General features: G+C 56.8%; 1 protein-coding gene across 2 annotated transcripts; it reads right to left on the bottom strand.

Annotated features, from left to right (window-relative positions):
* Nucleotides 1-6,160: 6,160 nt before the first annotated feature.
* On the bottom strand, nt 6,161-11,843 carry PSMF1 (proteasome inhibitor subunit 1). Of its 2 annotated transcripts, none has more exons than XM_042832525.1 (7): nt 11,679-11,843; nt 11,040-11,192; nt 10,371-10,453; nt 9,927-10,112; nt 9,315-9,368; nt 7,524-7,682; nt 6,161-7,389 (listed from the first exon to the last, which is right to left on the bottom strand). In XM_042832525.1, the coding sequence occupies exons 1-7, from the start codon at nt 11,805-11,807 to the stop codon at nt 7,338-7,340; spliced, it is 816 nt and encodes a 271-aa protein (XP_042688459.1). In that variant the 5' UTR covers nt 11,808-11,843; the 3' UTR covers nt 6,161-7,337. The 2 variants fall into 2 exon arrangements, with proteins under 2 accessions (XP_042688459.1, XP_042688460.1); XM_042832526.1 differs by having other exon boundaries at nt 11,040-11,188; nt 11,679-11,759.
* Between the last annotated feature and the right edge of the window lie 5,568 nt (nt 11,844-17,411).

Here is a 17,411-nt window from a genome sequence, read left to right as displayed (position 1 = left end):
AGGTTTGGGGCAGCACATCCCAATCCCATCAGCCCAGTGCAGGACTTGGGGCTGTAGGTTCGGGGCTGCACATCCCAATCCCTCAGCACCCATCCTGTGAATGCAGCGGAGCAGCACAGCAAGGTGCAGGACCCCCTCTCACATCCCATCTCCCTCATCCATCTGTCATGTCCTCCTGATGGCTGCTGCCCCATCTAACCATGGGATCACAGCAGCTCTGCACACAGACCATGCGCATTCCGGTGCCTCATCACTATGGGAGCCAGTTGCCCCAAAATGCAGAGCTCAGGAGCAAACCATCATCATTTCTGTTCCCCCCAAGGAAATACGAGTGGCAGTGGCAGCAGAGCGCAGAGCTCTCCTCCCATCCCCTCTCCCTCCTGCCCGCCTGCTCCACATCCATCCTTTCCTGCTGATTCGGGACAATCTGCGTCCTGTGACCTACTTGTATCTGAGCGCCGAGTGGGTTGGCACTGAAACCTCTCTAAATGTGGTTAACGTGTCAGGATGCACTTACATTTATTTTAAGTCCTGTTCTTTTCTCAGCCCAGTTCTGGATGCATCCCCAGGGATGCTGTGCTGGGAAGACTCTGCCTTCTGACACAGCGCAGGAGAGGAGCTGGGAGGGCGGTCACAGGCACACAGCACACACATCCCTCACTGTGAACAAAACATAATAGAGTGGTGTGCATCCACAAGGCAGCAAAAGAGGCAGGTGACCCCCAGACCCGCTTCGGGAGGAGCAGGTCAGCATCAGCCAAATGAAACGAATTAATCCAGGCAGAAAGCCTTCCTAAGGCACGTGGAAGAAAATAAAAATAAAACATGGAAGGAAACGGCTACAAAATGATCCAGAGGCTAATTTTAACCACCATTTGTTTAATGCAGAAGGTGTTGAGGGGAAGGATGAAGTTGTCAGCTGTCACTGCCCCGCTGAGCAGCAGGGCCAGAGCCGAGCAGCCCTCACCAGCACCTGGATGTGCAACAGCCTTCAGCTGCACAGAAATCCACGTGCACCCCTTTATTTCTGCACCCCCATGCACCCTCTTAGAACCTTTGTGGTTTTGACTGAATTTCGCAGAGACTTCACAGAAAGTCCCTGTTGATGTCATGGTGGTAGAAAGATGCTGTTGGTGTCATCGTGAAGGACATTGCCCTAGTGCTGTGGGTTGCATGGAGCCAAGAGTGGCTGCGGGATTTGTTTCATGGGGGGCTCAGGGTGTAGGGAATGGGCATATGAGCCCACCTGGTGCCGGCAGCAGCATCTGAGCATCATCTCACGCTGTCGTATGTGAGCTTGTGAAGGTGTTTGAGGCATGGGAACGTGCTGAAGGGAATGGCAGTGTGACGGACAGATCTTCCCGGCAGCTTTCAGCAGCCCACCCGCTATCAGTAGGGATTTACATCCGCACCACCATCTCCAGGCAGCACTCCAAAGGCAGGAATAGCACACGTCTCATTAACGACACGGCTCAAAGCACGCTCCTGCCAGCAGGTCACTGCTGGGGCTCGGGCCTGGGTCCAGTTTCAGGTCAAAGAAAAGCAGAGCGCGTGCAGCCGGAGGCAGTGAGAAAAGGGAAATAAATGATGCGGTGCTGGGGATCTCTGTGCTGCAGACCGCAGCCTGGTGTTGTCCTATGGCCCCAGTGGGGCTGGCTGGGGGTGCATGGCTGGCACCCAATATGGACATCCCCTGGGCACATTCCGTGCTTTTTGCAGTGCTGCTTAGCCCCCTCCATCTGCAAACTCCCCACCTCGGGATCCCTCCTCTGCAGGTGCGCTGCACGGGCGGTGCCGGTGTGCAACCGTGTGTGTGTGTGTGTGTGTGTGTGTATGCATACGTGTGTGCACGTGTGTACCCCCGGGGCAGTCGCCGCTACGTGTGCACGTGTGTGCGTGCATCGCCGGGAGCACCGCGGGGTCCCACCGCCCTCCCCACCCTCCGCCGCGGCTGCACCGGCACCGGGGAGCCGGCGGGGGTAGGCGGCCGGGGGGGGGCAGCTCGGTGCGGGCAGCGGCGGGGCGGGACCGGGGAGGCGGCTGGGACCGAGGAAGAGGGAGCGCAGCTAGGTGCGGGGAGCGGGGGGAGAGGCGGCTCGGTGCGGGAAGGGAACCGGGGGAAAGGAGGGGACGGCAGGTCCGGGATGTGGAGCGGGGTGGACAGCCCGAATCGGGGAAGGCAGCCCGGGGGGTGTCAAGGGTTCCCTGGGTAGGTTGGGAGGGAGGGAGCGAGGGAGGGGGGCCAAGGAGGAAGGGGGGGCGGAACAACCCTGCGGGGGAACGCGGGATAAAGCCCGGTTCGGGATGTGGGTCCCGGGGGCTGAGGAGGTTCGGCCTGATGGGGGCAGGGAGGGAGCAGCCCGGTTTGGAGACGCGGGTCCTTGGGGTTCGGGAGATAGGGCGGGAGCAGCTTGCTCCGGAGGCCGGGTTTGGGGGTGACAGGAGGGGGTGCATCCCGGCTGGGGCAGGCGGTGCGGGGGATGCAGCCCCTCCGCCGCTCACCTCTCTCCTCGCAGGGCGGCGGCTCCATGGCGTCCCCGCGGGCGGCGGAGCTGCGGAGCCCGGGCGAAGCGGCGGCGGACGGCGGCGGCCCTGGGGGGCTCGGCCCGGCTCCGGGCCCGGGGCTGGCGCTGGCGCTGGGCTGCGCGCTAAGCGGGGCAGCGCTGGTGGTCCTGGCGGGGGCCGTGCCGCGGGCGGCGCGTCCCGACCCGAGCGTACCGGCGCGGCAGATGGAGCGGCTGGAAGAGAGGGCGGCGCGGCTCCGCGCCCGCCTCGACCGGTGCACGGTGGCCGGGCTGGCCCTGCTGGCCCTGGGAGGGCTGCTGCTCGCCGCCCTCCTGCTGGCCGCCGCCGCCGCCCGCCGCCGGGCCCGCGCCGCCCGCCGTGCCGGGAGCAACTACGGCTCCGTGCGGCTGCGGCTGCGGCGGATGTCGGCCGAGGGGTCCCGGGCGCTGCTGGAGAGCCAGCTGAGCCCCCCGCCCCAGCGGCACCCCGAGGGGTCCGGATCGTAGCCCCGCACACTCGCCACACCGCAACACCGATGCCATCGGGGAGGCTTCGCCATCGGACACCTTCCCCGCCTCTCCCGGTCGGCGTCCCATCCCGCAGCACCGGGACCGCCTTCCACCAGCAACGGGGTGACGGCATTGTGAGACGCCCGTGGGATTTCTGTGCCCTGTGCCGGGCTGGACGCGAGGCCGAGCTCCTCTTTGGGATGTAGCATCTGATTTTCTGCCATCAGCAATCTTTCGTAGCAATAGTTTCTTGTAAAACTCTGTGGCGTAGCAGAAGAGAAGGGGACCTCAATGTGACCGCCATCCACGGGGCCACCTCCTCCTGACCTGCAGCCTTCACATCCCACCAGAGCGGGATGAAGGCTGGGACACCCCCCCGTGCCTAGCATCCCACCAGCAGCCCCACAACGGCCTCAGAAACCAGGGTGCTCTGTCTGGAGGAGAGAGGATAACTTGCCGTGCACAGCGTGCTCCTTCTTTTCCTGTTTTAGAGAAGCAGCTCTGCCCCACTGGGGTGCCTTTGTGCTGCTCACAAGAGCCATTGTCTGCAGCTCGAAGGTAACATTGCATCTCGGGAATTAAACATGAAGCATCATTAAAGCACAACGTTCTGTGGAGAGAAAAAATCGGTCTGCGCAGGATGCTGAGAAAGGCAAGGAATTGTCCCATAGGAAAACGCAGCCCCACGAAAGCTGGTATTTGTCACAAACTGCCACCAGTTTTTAATCCGTCCCATAAATTCCTTGCTTCAAATGTGCGGAGACAAATCTCTCCAGACAGCCCAACACATGGGGAAGGTTGTTTACATGTGGTACAGTTGCTGGGGCCAGATCTTGTTCCAGGGCTCCCATAGCATCCTTTGGTGTTCCCACCCCTCCCCTGGCTGGGGACAGCCTGCAGCCCGTGCCACCATCCCCATTCTGCACAACGGTGTCCATTCCGAGCAGTGCTGTGAAGGGCCACACGTCCCTCTGCCCACCCCTGTATCACCTGCCTTGCTCTGTGTTTAGTATTGGATCCTGGAATCCTCATGTGGCCTCACACAGGTTGCTGGGAGGCTGCATCTGCTGAACACCTGCATTATATGGGCGCAAGAAATTCTCCTTTGTGTTAGTGTGGGGCTGTTGGAGGGGTGTTAATGGAAGGAGGCTGTTATTGCTGTGCCAGCAGATTGCTGTGCTGTCCCTTAAGGAGGGCCTGGAGGAGTGGGGGAGAATCCTCTGGATTGAAATATAAATATTTAAGGTGAATGAAGTGTGTTGAGGAAGGAATGCCATTAAAGAGGCTCCCCACTGAGATCTGTAGGACTGGAGAATGATTTTGCACAGGAGCAGCAGTGGGACCAGAGGAGAGCAGTGCAGCAGGCTGAAAACATCGAGCCAAAGCGATGATTTATTTAGGAAGCAACCCAAAACATGACCAGGTGGTGAGACAAATCTGCCCTAGCAAGGTGGGCTGGGGCAGGGCAGTGTGGGCAGGATGAGGCCTCAGCCCCACAGTGTCACACCCTGGGCTCTGCAGCTGCTAACGGGTGGGTTGGGGCAGCTTTGGGATAGCCCTAGAAAAGTCCCTGTGGCCCTGGAGGCACAGTGAAACCCATCCCACTGGAGAGCACCTTGCATTTCTGCACATCTCCAGCTTCCAATGGAGAAGCTGGCTCAGCGCAGAGCTCTTAAGCACCCATCTTCAGGGTCCTGGAGCGTCTCTGTGCGGGAGGGAACAGCCCCATACACTTCCCTCACTCCTCTACAACAGAGGCTGCTTTGTTTTCCCATCTGTGCAATATCCATGGTTCTTCCCTTGCACCATCCACAGGCCGTGCAGAATCCTGGCTCGGAGCGTCGTCTGCAGGGTAATTAGCAGAACGAGGGCTCTGCCATGGGGAGCATGAGAGGCAGGTGCTGTTGGCTGGGCGGGCTGGCAGATGGCCTGAAGGACTCTCCAGGGACGTCGAGCCATTGCCAATAATCCAGTGCCTCTCTTCAACTGCGATGTGGAAGCACCTCCTTGGCACTGCGGGAGGAGCGAGGGCTGTGCCTGTGCCAGGGTCACACGCTCCAGTCCCAACCACTCTTTACAAGTCCCCATAAAATGAGCTCAAGATGCACCAACTGCTGTGCTCCCTTGCATGCTAACAGCCTCAGTCACTCATGTTAGTGCTGGTATTGCTGGCCATGCTTGGTGCAGGATCCACATCTTCCCGCACCTCTGCTCTCTGAGCACAGAGACCACAGCAGCCCCAAGGCTCAGCCACGAGCCCACAGCCACCCCAGCTCCATGCAGGGTGCTCTTCCTCTTTTCCATCCCCTCCTCTCCCACCTGCTCCCCCAAGCTGCAAGGCACTGCAAACCCACTGGGGTTAAGAGCTGCAGACAAAAGATTGTTTATCAAGACCCGACACAGCCTCTCCCGGCGCTGGATCGTTTTAATTAGCCCCATCAAAGCAGGCTGGGTTTCTCCCTCCTGAAAGGTTGCAGCACATGATTAATGCAGGCAGCAGAAAGCAGCTGTCTCCCGCAGAGAGCCTCTCTGATAAGGCAGAACCGCTTCCTCTCCCTGCAGCACTGTGCATCTCAACCTCACACAGCAAGGTCGGGGCTGCCCAGGAGCTGGGAGAACAGCAGGGACACAGCAAGAGCCTCACCTTGCTCCAGTTCAGCCAAATTTCTATGGCCAGTCCTCCCCCTCCTACATGCACACAGTCTGAGGTTCCACACGCTGCAACTCAGCTGTTATCAGCCGTGTTTGTAGGCAAAAGGGGGTTTAAAAGGAAAAGCCTTAGGGGAAAAGGGAGAGAGGGGAGCACTTCCCCTTCTTTATTTATGCCTATGCAGCTGCATGCAGTGTAACAACGGTGTTCAGTGCCCTGGAGAGCCAATTACCACCAGAAGCACAGCCAAACAAGGGCTGGGCCATTCTCCATTTAATTTTCTTAATACAGTCTCATCATCTCAGAAAAGCACTGCTGCTAGGAAAGAAGGGAAAGAACAAAGCAGGCTCCCAACTCGAACCCACCACCCCACATAAGGCAAGCACAGACAGAACAGAGCTCCTAAGTGCAGCTTTGGGGCTCCTCTTCTTGTGGGGGGAGATGAGGAGGCCAACTGGGGCGGGGGGGTCACCCCCAACAACTGCCAACACAACACTGTTGTCAGATTTTTATTTCAAACTCATGAACATCTTTCCAATAAATCAAATCATGACAAGAAAATACAGTATTGAACTCCTGGGGGGCTCCAGCCCCAAAATTATCTGACACAGGGGGAGCTGCAGGAAAGGGATGGGGTTCCAGAAAGAGCTGAGAATCCTATGACTCATGCAGGTCTTGTCCTTCCTCCACAAGCTGTTTGGTGATGGCAACAGAGTCCAGCTGGGCAGAGCCACACAGGTCTCATGTCTCATGCCATAGGACTGACAGCAGTGAAACATGTTCCTATAAACCTGCTGCAAAGCAAAGCCCTAAATCCTTCAGCTCCACCAGGCACAGAGAGACTGTGCTGGACCCAGAGTTCAGGTAGGCACCCAAGCCTCCTGTTCCACCCCAACCAACACGGTGCCCAACAGGCAGCTCTCCACACTGCCTGTGGGTTTGGCACACATCCCCAGGAATGAAGGACAGCATGGCTACAGGGGGCCAGATAATGCCAGGAATTCACTGTATGTCTCTTTTCATGCATGTTAAAGGCTTTGCTGTTGGAGCCCTTCACATTCAGTGCGCATGCCCATGCAGAAGCCCACCTGAGCCTCTACTGGGGGTCTGCCCACAAAGACCCTATGAGATGGGCTTTAGCCCTCCGTACTGATCAGCACTCTTTGGATAAAGAGCAAGAGAGAAACCACCATGCATGGGAAGCCTTCTCCAGCTGAAGCTTTCAGCGAGGCTATCGCAGCTCCCCAGCACAGGAGTGGCAAGAAGCCAGCTCCCTCCTTACCACTGACTGTATGCATAATCCCAGCAGCAAAAGCTATGCCACCCTGGAGAAGGAGAGGAGAAACCTCAAAGCCCAGGGCTGCTCTCAGCACACCACGCTGCTCCTGACACTGCTCTGGCACAAGGCAGGCCCATGTCTGCTGCGTACCCATGGCCAGCTACCCTTGGAGGAGCAGAGAAAGAAATGAACCTACTGCTTCCTCTTTTGTTCTGTGCATATGGAAACCTTTATAGCCAGTCTGAAACACAGGAGCGCAGCCCCGAGCAGGGAGAAGAAAATCACTGTTGAAAAGATTGAAGTCCACCAAAGAAGGGAATGAAGAGGGGAAAGTGCTCCTCACTCCAGGAAACTGCTCCGGCTGCAGCTAGCTGAGAAACCACTCGGTGACTCCTCACATGAACATGTCATCATAGCCCGGAGGTGGGAGGTGGTCGGGATCTGGCCTAGAAAGGAATTTAGAACAAAGTCAAATCCAGAACGAGAGCACAACCCTGGAAGGAGCAGCAGAGCAGAGGCAGACTGGCAGCATGCTGTGATCCTTGCTGCAGTGGCTGCTCGGGCATGACCAAACACCTACCCGGCCCTACCAGCCCCTAAGGGGCCAAAGGGATCAAATCTGGCTCCTGGTGGAACTGCTCCTGGGGGAAGGCGGCCGGGGAGACCTGCTGATGGGTCAATGCCAGGCTGTGGGAACCCAGACCGGAGAGGATCAACGATCATTCCACCACTCCGACCTCTGGGGAGAGGAAAGGCAGCAAATGAGATGAGATTGGCACAGAAAAGCAATGTGCTCCTCCTGCACTTCCCCATGCTGCAGCACAACACGTGCTCAGCGCAGGGTGTAAGCTGTAGCTTAACATTACACTGAGATGGGAGTCTTATGGCTGCAGCACACACACCTAATGCAGGGCATGAGCAAACATCCAGATCCAAGGCACCACCATATCTGCAACCTCTTATTCTAGCTGGGGATATGCAGAAGGAAGCAACAGCAGCAGCTTCTTTCTTCCCTCAAGTTCCTGCAAGGATCCAGGCAGAACACAAACCGTGGCTGCTAAGTCCCCAGCGGGCTGCTGACCGTGCATTGGACCTGCTGGTCATCACTGCCACTCGTAGCCCCATCCCTGCTGCCCTATGGGAGCACAGTGTTGTAAGAGCCTGCAGACCCTGCAAACCTTTCCAAAGCACTGCCTGGAAGTCATCTGCTGACCGTGGCGGCTCCTCACAGCTGCTCCACGCTGCAAGTGCCATTCCTCATAGTCGGCTTTCTGCAAACTCAGCTGGAGTCTCTGGCTGCCATCTCGCTGCCATCATACAAGTCATTAACAACTGCACTAATGAGTTCCATTACTCCAGGCTGGCTGCCCACGGCGCCCCAGGACAGCCAGGCCCCATGAGCATATGCCTGGAAGTCTGGGTCTCCAGCCCCAGTGCTGGCAGGTGTCAGCACACAAATCTGCTATCACTTACAATCATTTCTGTGTCATCTGCAGAGAAACTGCCAATGAAGAGCTGGAGGCAGTGGGAGAAACAGGGTCCCCCCCACAACTGAACCCCTTTTCCTCATGCTATCAGGTTTCCTTCCAGTCACCCAGCCTTCTCCTTCCCGCAGGGCAGGACATTTCTAGCTGGCCAAACTCACAGAGAATCAAGTCTTGCAAGAGGGAAAAAATGCGATCCCCACAGGAGAGCTGTTCTAAAGAGGACTTCCCCTGAGCTGCAAGGCGCTTTGCAACAACTCCAAGGACTGTTTTGTGTCTGAAGATGTGCTTTTATCTGGAATGGCAGATGACAGGTCCTTCTTGCCCAACCAAACCGAAAAATCCAGACATGCAATTGGGAAGAGCAGTCCCCCAAACTGCCTGGCTTCCACTCAGGCCTTCTCCAGCATCCCTGCTCGAGTGCCCCAAAAAGCCTGGAGGCTCACAATCAGGACTCGGGCATCTGTGGACTCAACTTTAAGCCTCTCCCTCTCCAGACTGCTGGGCTGCAAATGCAGCAGCTGGTACCATTTTAAATTAGAGACTTACATTCACTTAACGATGTATTCAGCTTTGATTTACTGAAGGAATTAGTGCATGTTAAATGAATACAGGCTGATTATTAAACAGACGCAGATTGCAACCTATCATCTAAGCAAGCGACGGGATCTTATTACGATATTAGAACCATATTGAGGTTTAGCAACTGTCAATTGCTCCTTTGCAATTTGTAATGAGGAACTGTTCCACTGCCACCCGCACTCAGACACACTTTGCTCAATGCCTGAGCCGACGACAGCTGTTTTCAGGGAAGGTCTCTCAGTGAAGGGCAGAGCTGGGGATGCTCCCAGGACATGCAAAGCACCACCTCCCCATGCCATACTCACCCCAAAGGGTCCAGGTCCTGCCCACCAACAGCGAAGGGGTTCAAAGGAGAGGGCCTGAAACAGCACAGTGAACAAGACTTTCACTGCAGGGCTGATTTCATGCAGTTTCCAGCCAACAACACAACGACTGTCCTTGCACTCCTGGAAGGAGTATCTTGCAACCTAAGCTCAAGCAGACAGCAGTGGGGCTAAAGAAACAGGAGGTGACATGTAAGGCAGCAGCCACAGCAGAGCCACCACAGTGTATCTGACTTCCAGCCAAAGGCTTGTGGGGGAACAGAGGGAAGAACCTGCCACATACAACAGCACTGTCCTTGCCCCTGCTGTTTCTGCTCCACCAGCCCCCAAGCCCTGATGGTCCCTCAAGCAGTACAGAGCAGGGCTTCCCTCCTTCCACCCCACATCTTTCCAAAGTAGGGCAAAACTAGCTCCTGAACTCATCATCCCATCCCTCAGCAAACAGCCTAAATCAATGAAAAGCTGGCAGTCAGTGAGCCTGAGAACAAGTGGGGAGGATTTCGATCCCCTTCACTCCCCATTCCATCTGTGCAAGATGGGACCAGGGATAAAGTTTGTGCCAGGACCTTCAGTGGACACCCGCTGCTCACTCACCATGACGGTGCTCTTGTGCCTGCAGGGTGCCGGGGTGGGATCCCAAGAGGGTTATAATCCTGGGGCGAGACAGGATCTTTCTTCTCTGCCTGGGACTCCTTCTTGACCTTTTCTGTGGGGACCCCCAGAGGACCGATGATACCTGAAGCAATCCTTGTCCTCAACTCCTCCATGTTCTTGTAGACTCTGCAGGGATGAGAGGCAAGCTGGTGGGACAGACAGACTATGGCACTCAGGCACAAAGGTGCTGGATGGGGTAGTGAGAGGATGTACATTCTTTTGGCATCTCTGGCACAAATCATGTACCCAGCTGGCACCCTGGATTTGCACTGGAGAGAGGAGTCCTCCAGGCTCCTCCTAACCTCATCTCTGATCCCATACGGCCCCCTCCCCACGCTGGTGAGACTTTTTCTCCTGCAGAAAATGTCAGAGAACTGAGATTACTTGTGGAAATCATTCAGGTGCTCTGGGTTGATGTAGTCAGCCACTGCCAAGGTCACATCTGCCACCTTCTGAGAATGACGATCCTAGTAAAGACAGGAGAAGCATGGTGTTAGCAGCCATGCAGAGCTAGGACTGAGGGAGGGAGCAAGCAGAGCCACTGGTAGGGAGATCAGGACATGAAGAACAAGCTTGCATGCTTCTTGTCCATGTCTCTGTGCAGTGTCCAAATCCCCAGCAGCAAAAAAAACCAAAACACCACAACATGCAGCAAAACTCTCCCTGCTCATTTCCCCCAGCCCAGGCTGTGAAGGTGAAAGACCAAAATCCCATGACAGCCAGAGTCAGGAAGAAGTGACATGGAGCAAAAACGTCCTAGCCATATGCTTGTTGGGAAGTGATGTGAAAATACACCCTCAGCTGGAAAAGTGGCACATAAAGGGACACTGGGCCAGAGTGCAAGGAAGACTGTATCCATGGCCAGATGTGGCTGTGTTTGACTAGTTTCCAGCTGGGCCACATCTCTCAGGGACAGATGATGGTGTAAGGCAGAACAAATAGCAGCAGAACATTTAAGAAATTGGCTCTACTGCTTTTCACACATTTTGGACAGTAGCAGACACTGCATCTGAAAGGACTCCAATTTCTGTAGCAATCAGTTCAGGTGCTCACCATGACATTAAGGATCATGCTGTCTTCCACCGCAATGGCTTTCAGCAGCAGTTCCTGTGCATCATCTGTGGACTTGTAGCGCAGTGTATACACCTCCTTGTTGGCTTCCCAGCCAGCGGGCAGCAGCTCTGACTTCCTTTCATCAGGACCTGGCTACAGCAAGGCAGACAGGTCAGTAAGGCTTGCTAGCAGCTAGAACAGGAGGGGACACAGCCATCCCCTGCTGAGTACAAGGCAACCAAGATCCAAACCAGGAGATGCTGCTCCCTGCTGCCTGTCACCCCAAAGCTCCCGAGCACAGGGAGCCGTCTGGTCGCGGGGAGCTTTTCTGCCCAAACAGTATCCTGCAGCCCACCACAGCCCCCGGCAGGCATCTCCCAGCACTGCTCCAGGCTCCCGATCCCCACCTCAGCACCTGTATCCCCGCAGCAACAGCCTCCCCAAAGCACCACACTTCCGGGAACCCCCAACGACACACCGCAGCAGCACCACCTCCAGGTCCCGCCGGTACCGGCACAACCCGCAGTGCCTACACGTCCCTGCCGGGTTGGGCCGCGCGGAGGCGGCGAGCGGCACTAGGAAAGGCCGAGGATCGGCGCGGCCTAGCGGGGCCTAGCGGCGGTGCTGCACGGCCCGTACCTGCTCTCCGGCGCCGAGGCAGCGGTAGCCGTGCTGGATCAGCTCCCAGTGGATCCCGCAAACCAACGCATCCTGCGGGCAGGAGATGCCGGCCTGAGCCGAGCAGTACAGCAGCTCCAACCCCGCCATGGCCGCTCGGCACCGAGCAGGCGCGGCCAGGCCGGGCCCTCCCCTCCCCTTCGCAGAGCCGGGCCGGGCCGGAGCCGCGTCCCCGAGCTGGGCTGAGCTGAGCCGGCCCTCACTAGGGGGCTCCCGTCTGCTGTGCAGCGCCCGGAGGAGGCGTTGGGAGGGGGGATGGGGGCTGAGGTGAAATGGCCGCCGCTGGGGCTGGGAAACTGGGCATTTCCGTGAGAAGTGCGGTGCTTCTGCGTGCACGGGGCGAGCTCTGCGTGTAGGGCTGCATCGCCGCTCCCTCTCGGGAGCTCACATCCGTGCATGTGGCACGGCTCGCTGGTGTCCGTGTGCCGGTTCCTACCTGCTGCCCGGCTCCTGCTCCCTAAGCCTGGGCTCTTTCTCACCAGAAGCGTTGCGACATTGGCTGCCCAGTTAATAAAAATCTAAAGAACCTGCAGCTGTGTTCAAGTGCACCCCTGAATTGAGCACTTCCCTCGTTACCTGAAGGACACTGCAATGAGCCATTGACAGGGTTATTCCTATGCTTCCTTTGTCTGCTTTCCCTGACTGTATCACATGAGCTCTTGTTAAAATCGCCACTGAGTTTCCCAGCCATGGAGTGGCCTGGCCTGCAGCCGGTGTTATCAGCAAGTCCTTGACTCAGGGGGCTGGAGCAGCATCTGGATAAAGGAGCCCTGTGCCAGGGAAAGGCATCATTTGCTGCTTTCCCAATCTGATCTCCAGCTCCTTGGGAATACTCTGATTCATATTGACTTCATGATGCATCTATTAATTAACTTGCTCTGTCCGCTCTTTCCATTTCCCCCTCAAGAAATCACTGAAGCTGAACAACTGACCGCAGCCAATCCTGCTGCTCCGCACTGCCCATTCCTGTGAATCATCTCCCTGGTGGCTGTGGAAATGTTGCACCTCTTGCGAATGGTCCTGCTCCACGGAAGACTTTCGTGGCATGAAATCTGACAGAGCCGTGCAGGCCAGGTGGGAATCTGCAGGAAAGTGACCACTGGTTTCCACTGAGCCAGGCTTTCATCATGGGCATCCGGGACTCAGCTCCAGCCAACGGCTGCTTTGCTCATGTGTAAGAAAAAAAGAGGGAATGTCGAAAGACAATGAATTCTGTGAGGCCTCGATGCCCCTAAGAGCCAGGAAAGGCTGCGGGAGCCCTGCCCCAAGCTCTGAGAAGCTGGGCTCAAAGGTGCCAACTCAGACTCTGCACCATAATCTGGGTATGGGTACCCTGAGTGGGCAGCTGCTGGGGGCTCGGGGCTGTCCAACATATGGGCAGGCCGATCCCCTCCGAAGGGCAGTTTGAGCAATGTCTGCTTTATCCGATTGGGGTTTGATGAGAGAAGCAGGAGATACTGGAGCTGGAGATTTTCCATTGCCAGGCTCATGATTCATAGCAGTGGGAAGTTCTGCCATGCTGCCCAATGGCTCATCCTGACAGGCAGCAGCAGCAAGGTGCAGCTCCACACGTCCCTCCCAGGCACAGCCCTTCTCTCAGTGGATGAGGGGAGCACCAAGAGTTGTGTCAGCTGAATGCCCTTTCCTTGGCAGAGTTTGCATCTCTTTTCTTGAGGAACCTGACCTTAAATCCTGTCCCCACTTGTGCAGAGCTGCTCACTGGGCTGGCTGCAGTTCTGCTGCAGGTGTCTGAGTTCTGTAAACTGCCAGCCCCAGGGCAGGGGGAGACAAGAGGAAGCAGTCACACATGCACGACTTGTACCAAGCTTTCCATCCAACTTGTTCCATCCCTGTTCACCAACCTGTTATCCATCCTTCCATTCATCTCCATACACTCAAATCCATCCTTCTGCTTGTCTTCACATGGTTTTGCCTTGGTGCCTCTGGGGAACACTGGTATTTGGGCTGCACTGGGAGAGCAGGGTGAATCCAGCCCTACCCATGCAGTGACTTTCTGGCTCCATGTTGTTGGACAGATTTCATCGGGCTGAGGGCTGCGACCCTCTCCCATTTTTGTACCAACCTGGGGTCTCCTTCTACCGGCAGGGTCTGCATGACACCTTGACGTCTGCATTACAACTTCATTTATTTTCCCTTCCTTGTATGAAAAGGGCTTCCAGCTCCATGCAGGCACCAGCAGGGGCTGGTGGATCTTCCCCATGGGCTTGGTGCTAGACCACAATAATGGGACGAGCAGGAGGGGGTACGGACTGCTGGAGCCACCTCCTGCATCCCCCACTCATGGTCTTTGACTGGGGATGTCCTGGGAAGCTGTGGTCATGGGACTGAGACCCGTTGGACCAAGCAGCTCCTCCAGCAGGATACACCCCTCCACGTGTCCCTGCCCTGAGGCCACCCTCACCACAGCTGTGCCCATGCCCGTGTCTCGTTGCTGCTAAACTGAAGCTGCATTTGCAGAAACCATGTTGCCCTGCTGCCACTGCCTGGTCCGCTCATTCCTGCCCTAGCATCTGGCTCGCGCTGTGGCTCTTAGGTGCTGAAAACCACTGGCCAAATGCAAGTGGCTCCCCTAACACCAGTCCTGCAGCCTGCAAACAAAGTGGGAGGCAGCGGGCAGCAGAGCTGAGACTGGCAGCCAAATCCTTAATGAGGTGATGAGAATCGCAGGGCCGGCTCATTAGTGCTGCAAGGCAAGCGCGTCACAGTGGTGCTGGTGCTGGAGCAACGGAGATGATCAACTTTCAGAAGACTGTGCAGCTTTAAAATAGAAGACAGGAATAGGAACGGGGTAAGTTAACATGTTGGGAACATTCATAAAATCTGTCTGTCCGGATCTGCGGCAGCAGCCCTCCTGCCTGTGGCACTGGAATGAAGAGGGGCTTTGTGCAGCCCTTTTCCCCTCTCTGTGACCAAGGAGCGGGGTGCGTGTGGCAGTGGTGCATGAGCAGGTGGAGGGGTGCCTCGGGCAGGGCTCACCTCCGTCACACAAACCTCAGCCTCCCTGACCTTCATACTTTCCTGCTGCCTCACAGCTCCCGATGGATGCGCCCACTGCAGTGTCGTAACGGGGAGAAGAGGAAACTGATTTCCCAATCGTCTGCAGCCCATGAGCCCTCCATGCTGGGAATGGCAGCCAGGGTGGCTGGCTCACTGTGCTGTGCCGTGCTGTGCTGTGTCACGTACGCCACCTTTTGCATAGGATCCAGTGGGAGAAGGCAGAAAGGAGCCATGGGCAATTCCCTGCAGCAGCCACAGCATCGCAGGCTGCTGTCATCCTGAAGGAGGGGATTCCTGTGGCTGAGCCAGTGGTGCTGCACGGCCAGCATTCTCCTCTGTGTGCTCTGCTTGGCCACCCAGTGCCTGCTGGCATGGGCAGAACAGCTTGAAGGTGCCAACATCCCTGTGCCAAGGAACATGGGATGGGACAGGGCATCAGCAGGGGGTGCCCGTGGGATGACTTTCACCCCTCTCTTTGTTTCCTGGAGAGGAGAGGCAGTCCCTCTGTGAACATTTAAGCTCCTCTCTATTTCCCCCAAATTCCAGGGTAAGATGACACCAGGGCAAGGAGAAAGGAGGTTTTTCTCTGCAGAAGAAATTCAAACCACATGCAGCGGGTTCAGAGCGGGAGCAGGAGGAGGGACTGGGCTGCATGGAGCGGGCTCTCAACAGGACGTGAGACCTAAAGTCAATTAGCACTTTCAGGCCTCTGAACAAGGCCTGGTGCTGTGCTTCTAGCAGGCATAATCCCCGTCTGAGCTGTGCTGCCAGCAGCCTTTGAACATAATTAGGAAGCTCAAAGCCCCAGTGCTTCCCAGAAAAGCCTGTTAGCTCCATGGTGCAAACCTCGCTTGCAAGGAGCGCATCATGCAGGCACAGCCGTGACTCATCAGCTGGAGCTCAGCTCCATTTTTTGGAGGTCATCTTGCTGGACTGCTAATGAGCATTATCCCAAATGGGGCTCCCGTGCTCCCAGTGTCTGCCTTAGCTCTGGGGATGCTCCGCATACCTGAGAGGAGCGGGATGGTTTCACCCACAGGCTCATTAAGGATGGGGAAACTGAGGCACAAAGTGCTCCCAGCACCGCCCCAGCTGCTGGGAGGGCAGCAACCCCCCCCCCCCCGACACCCCCAGCCCACACCCCACAGCCCAGGCAGCCGTCGCCATCCCTCCCCAGCTCCTGGGGGACCGTGGATGTGCACGGCTTGGGCCGGGCTTTGCAGGAACAAAACAAGGCCATCAATCAGCCTTGCTTCATGCAGCCACGGCCCGCGGGCAGGGCCGGCTCTGTCTGAGCACAGAGGGAACCCCGCATCAAAGCGGCCGCAGACGGCAGCACCCTGCCCGCCAGCAGCGTGCGGCCAACCCATGCTGCAGAGAGCTGGTGGCACGTGGCCCCCGGGTGGAGATGACCTGGTGTGGGAACGGTGGGGCTGTGCAGGGCAGGGAGGGGGCAGTTTGGGTGCAAAACCCCAAATATCCCCATTAGCAAAGGGATGGAGCCACTCTGCCCGTGACTCCCAGCAAGAGACAGAGCATGGGCTGACCGTACCGTGGCCCCAGCTCTGCTTCCACCCCACAGCTCCCACCGTGGTCCCAGGGACTCCATGCTGGAACCAATCCTCCTCCCCCTGCAGCCCGAGGTAGCGGCTCCATATGGCGCATAGCAATGGATGTCTTTTCCAGGTCACTAATTAAGACGTAGAATCAGAGTTATTAAAACGGGAAGGCTTAAAAGGAATGTTCTCCCCAAGGTGCCAGGTATATTAAAGCAAAGGGGAAAATAGCAGAGGGGAAGCAGGGTTGTGAACTGGGAAAGGACACAGCGGGGACCTGCAGGGACCCCAGCGCACAGCCCAGACCCCAGAGCTGGGGACTACGGACAGCTGGCGAGCATCCCTGCAAGGCACAAGGGCATGGGATGGGCTCCCCTGCATCCACTCTAGGATGGGATGGGCTCCCCTGCTCCACTCTAGGGGCTGCAAAGAGCCCCCATTTCTCGCACACAACCCCATGGTGCCCTCTGTCCACCTCCACCCACCTCCTGCACGCAGGCACGGCGCTTGCGCTTACACATGTAAAGCATTAGGATTTGTTGAGAAGCCTTTTATGGCTGCATTTTGTTCTTTATTTCCTACAAATTGAATTTGCCGAGGGGATATGTGCGGATTGTGAAATTATTTTGAGAACGGTTCCGCTGGGTTTTTCATTATTTTTTTTTTTTAGTTTCCTTTGTATTAAATATTTACGGGGTTTAAAAGACGATGAAAAAAGAAACTGTTAAAAAATAATAATCAAAGTAGAACGGAATAGCAGAGAAGGAAGGAGAAGGGCGCTGAAAGGTGACCGGGTGTGATCAGAGCTGGGTGCCTGCTAGTGGGGCAGCCCTGCGTTGAGGCTCAGGGCACAAATGGGACCCACATTCCCACCCAGTGGTTTCTACACGCTGTCCTCCTGCCCCTGTGTCCCCCACGCTGGGTGTTTCCCGCTCGTTAAAATCGCAGACACATTTTTCATCTCTTTATATTCTGCCACTGTCATCGTCATTGTTTTGGGCTGGTGTGAATTGGGGACTGGCCGTCCACTGACGCTGCTGCTGCTCCTCTCCAGCCGGCTGCCGCCCTCGCCCCTGGGATGCGCCGGGACAGGGACAGGGATGGCACCATCCTTCTGCCA

The sequence above is a fragment of the Centrocercus urophasianus genome, unplaced genomic scaffold (genome assembly GCF_019232065.1).
Source record: "Centrocercus urophasianus isolate 14NV4802_14NV808 unplaced genomic scaffold, USGS_Curo_1.0 seq_38, whole genome shotgun sequence".
NCBI classification, from domain to species: Eukaryota; Metazoa; Chordata; class Aves; order Galliformes; family Phasianidae; genus Centrocercus; species Centrocercus urophasianus.
This window is presented reverse-complemented; position numbering and strand designations above follow the sequence as displayed.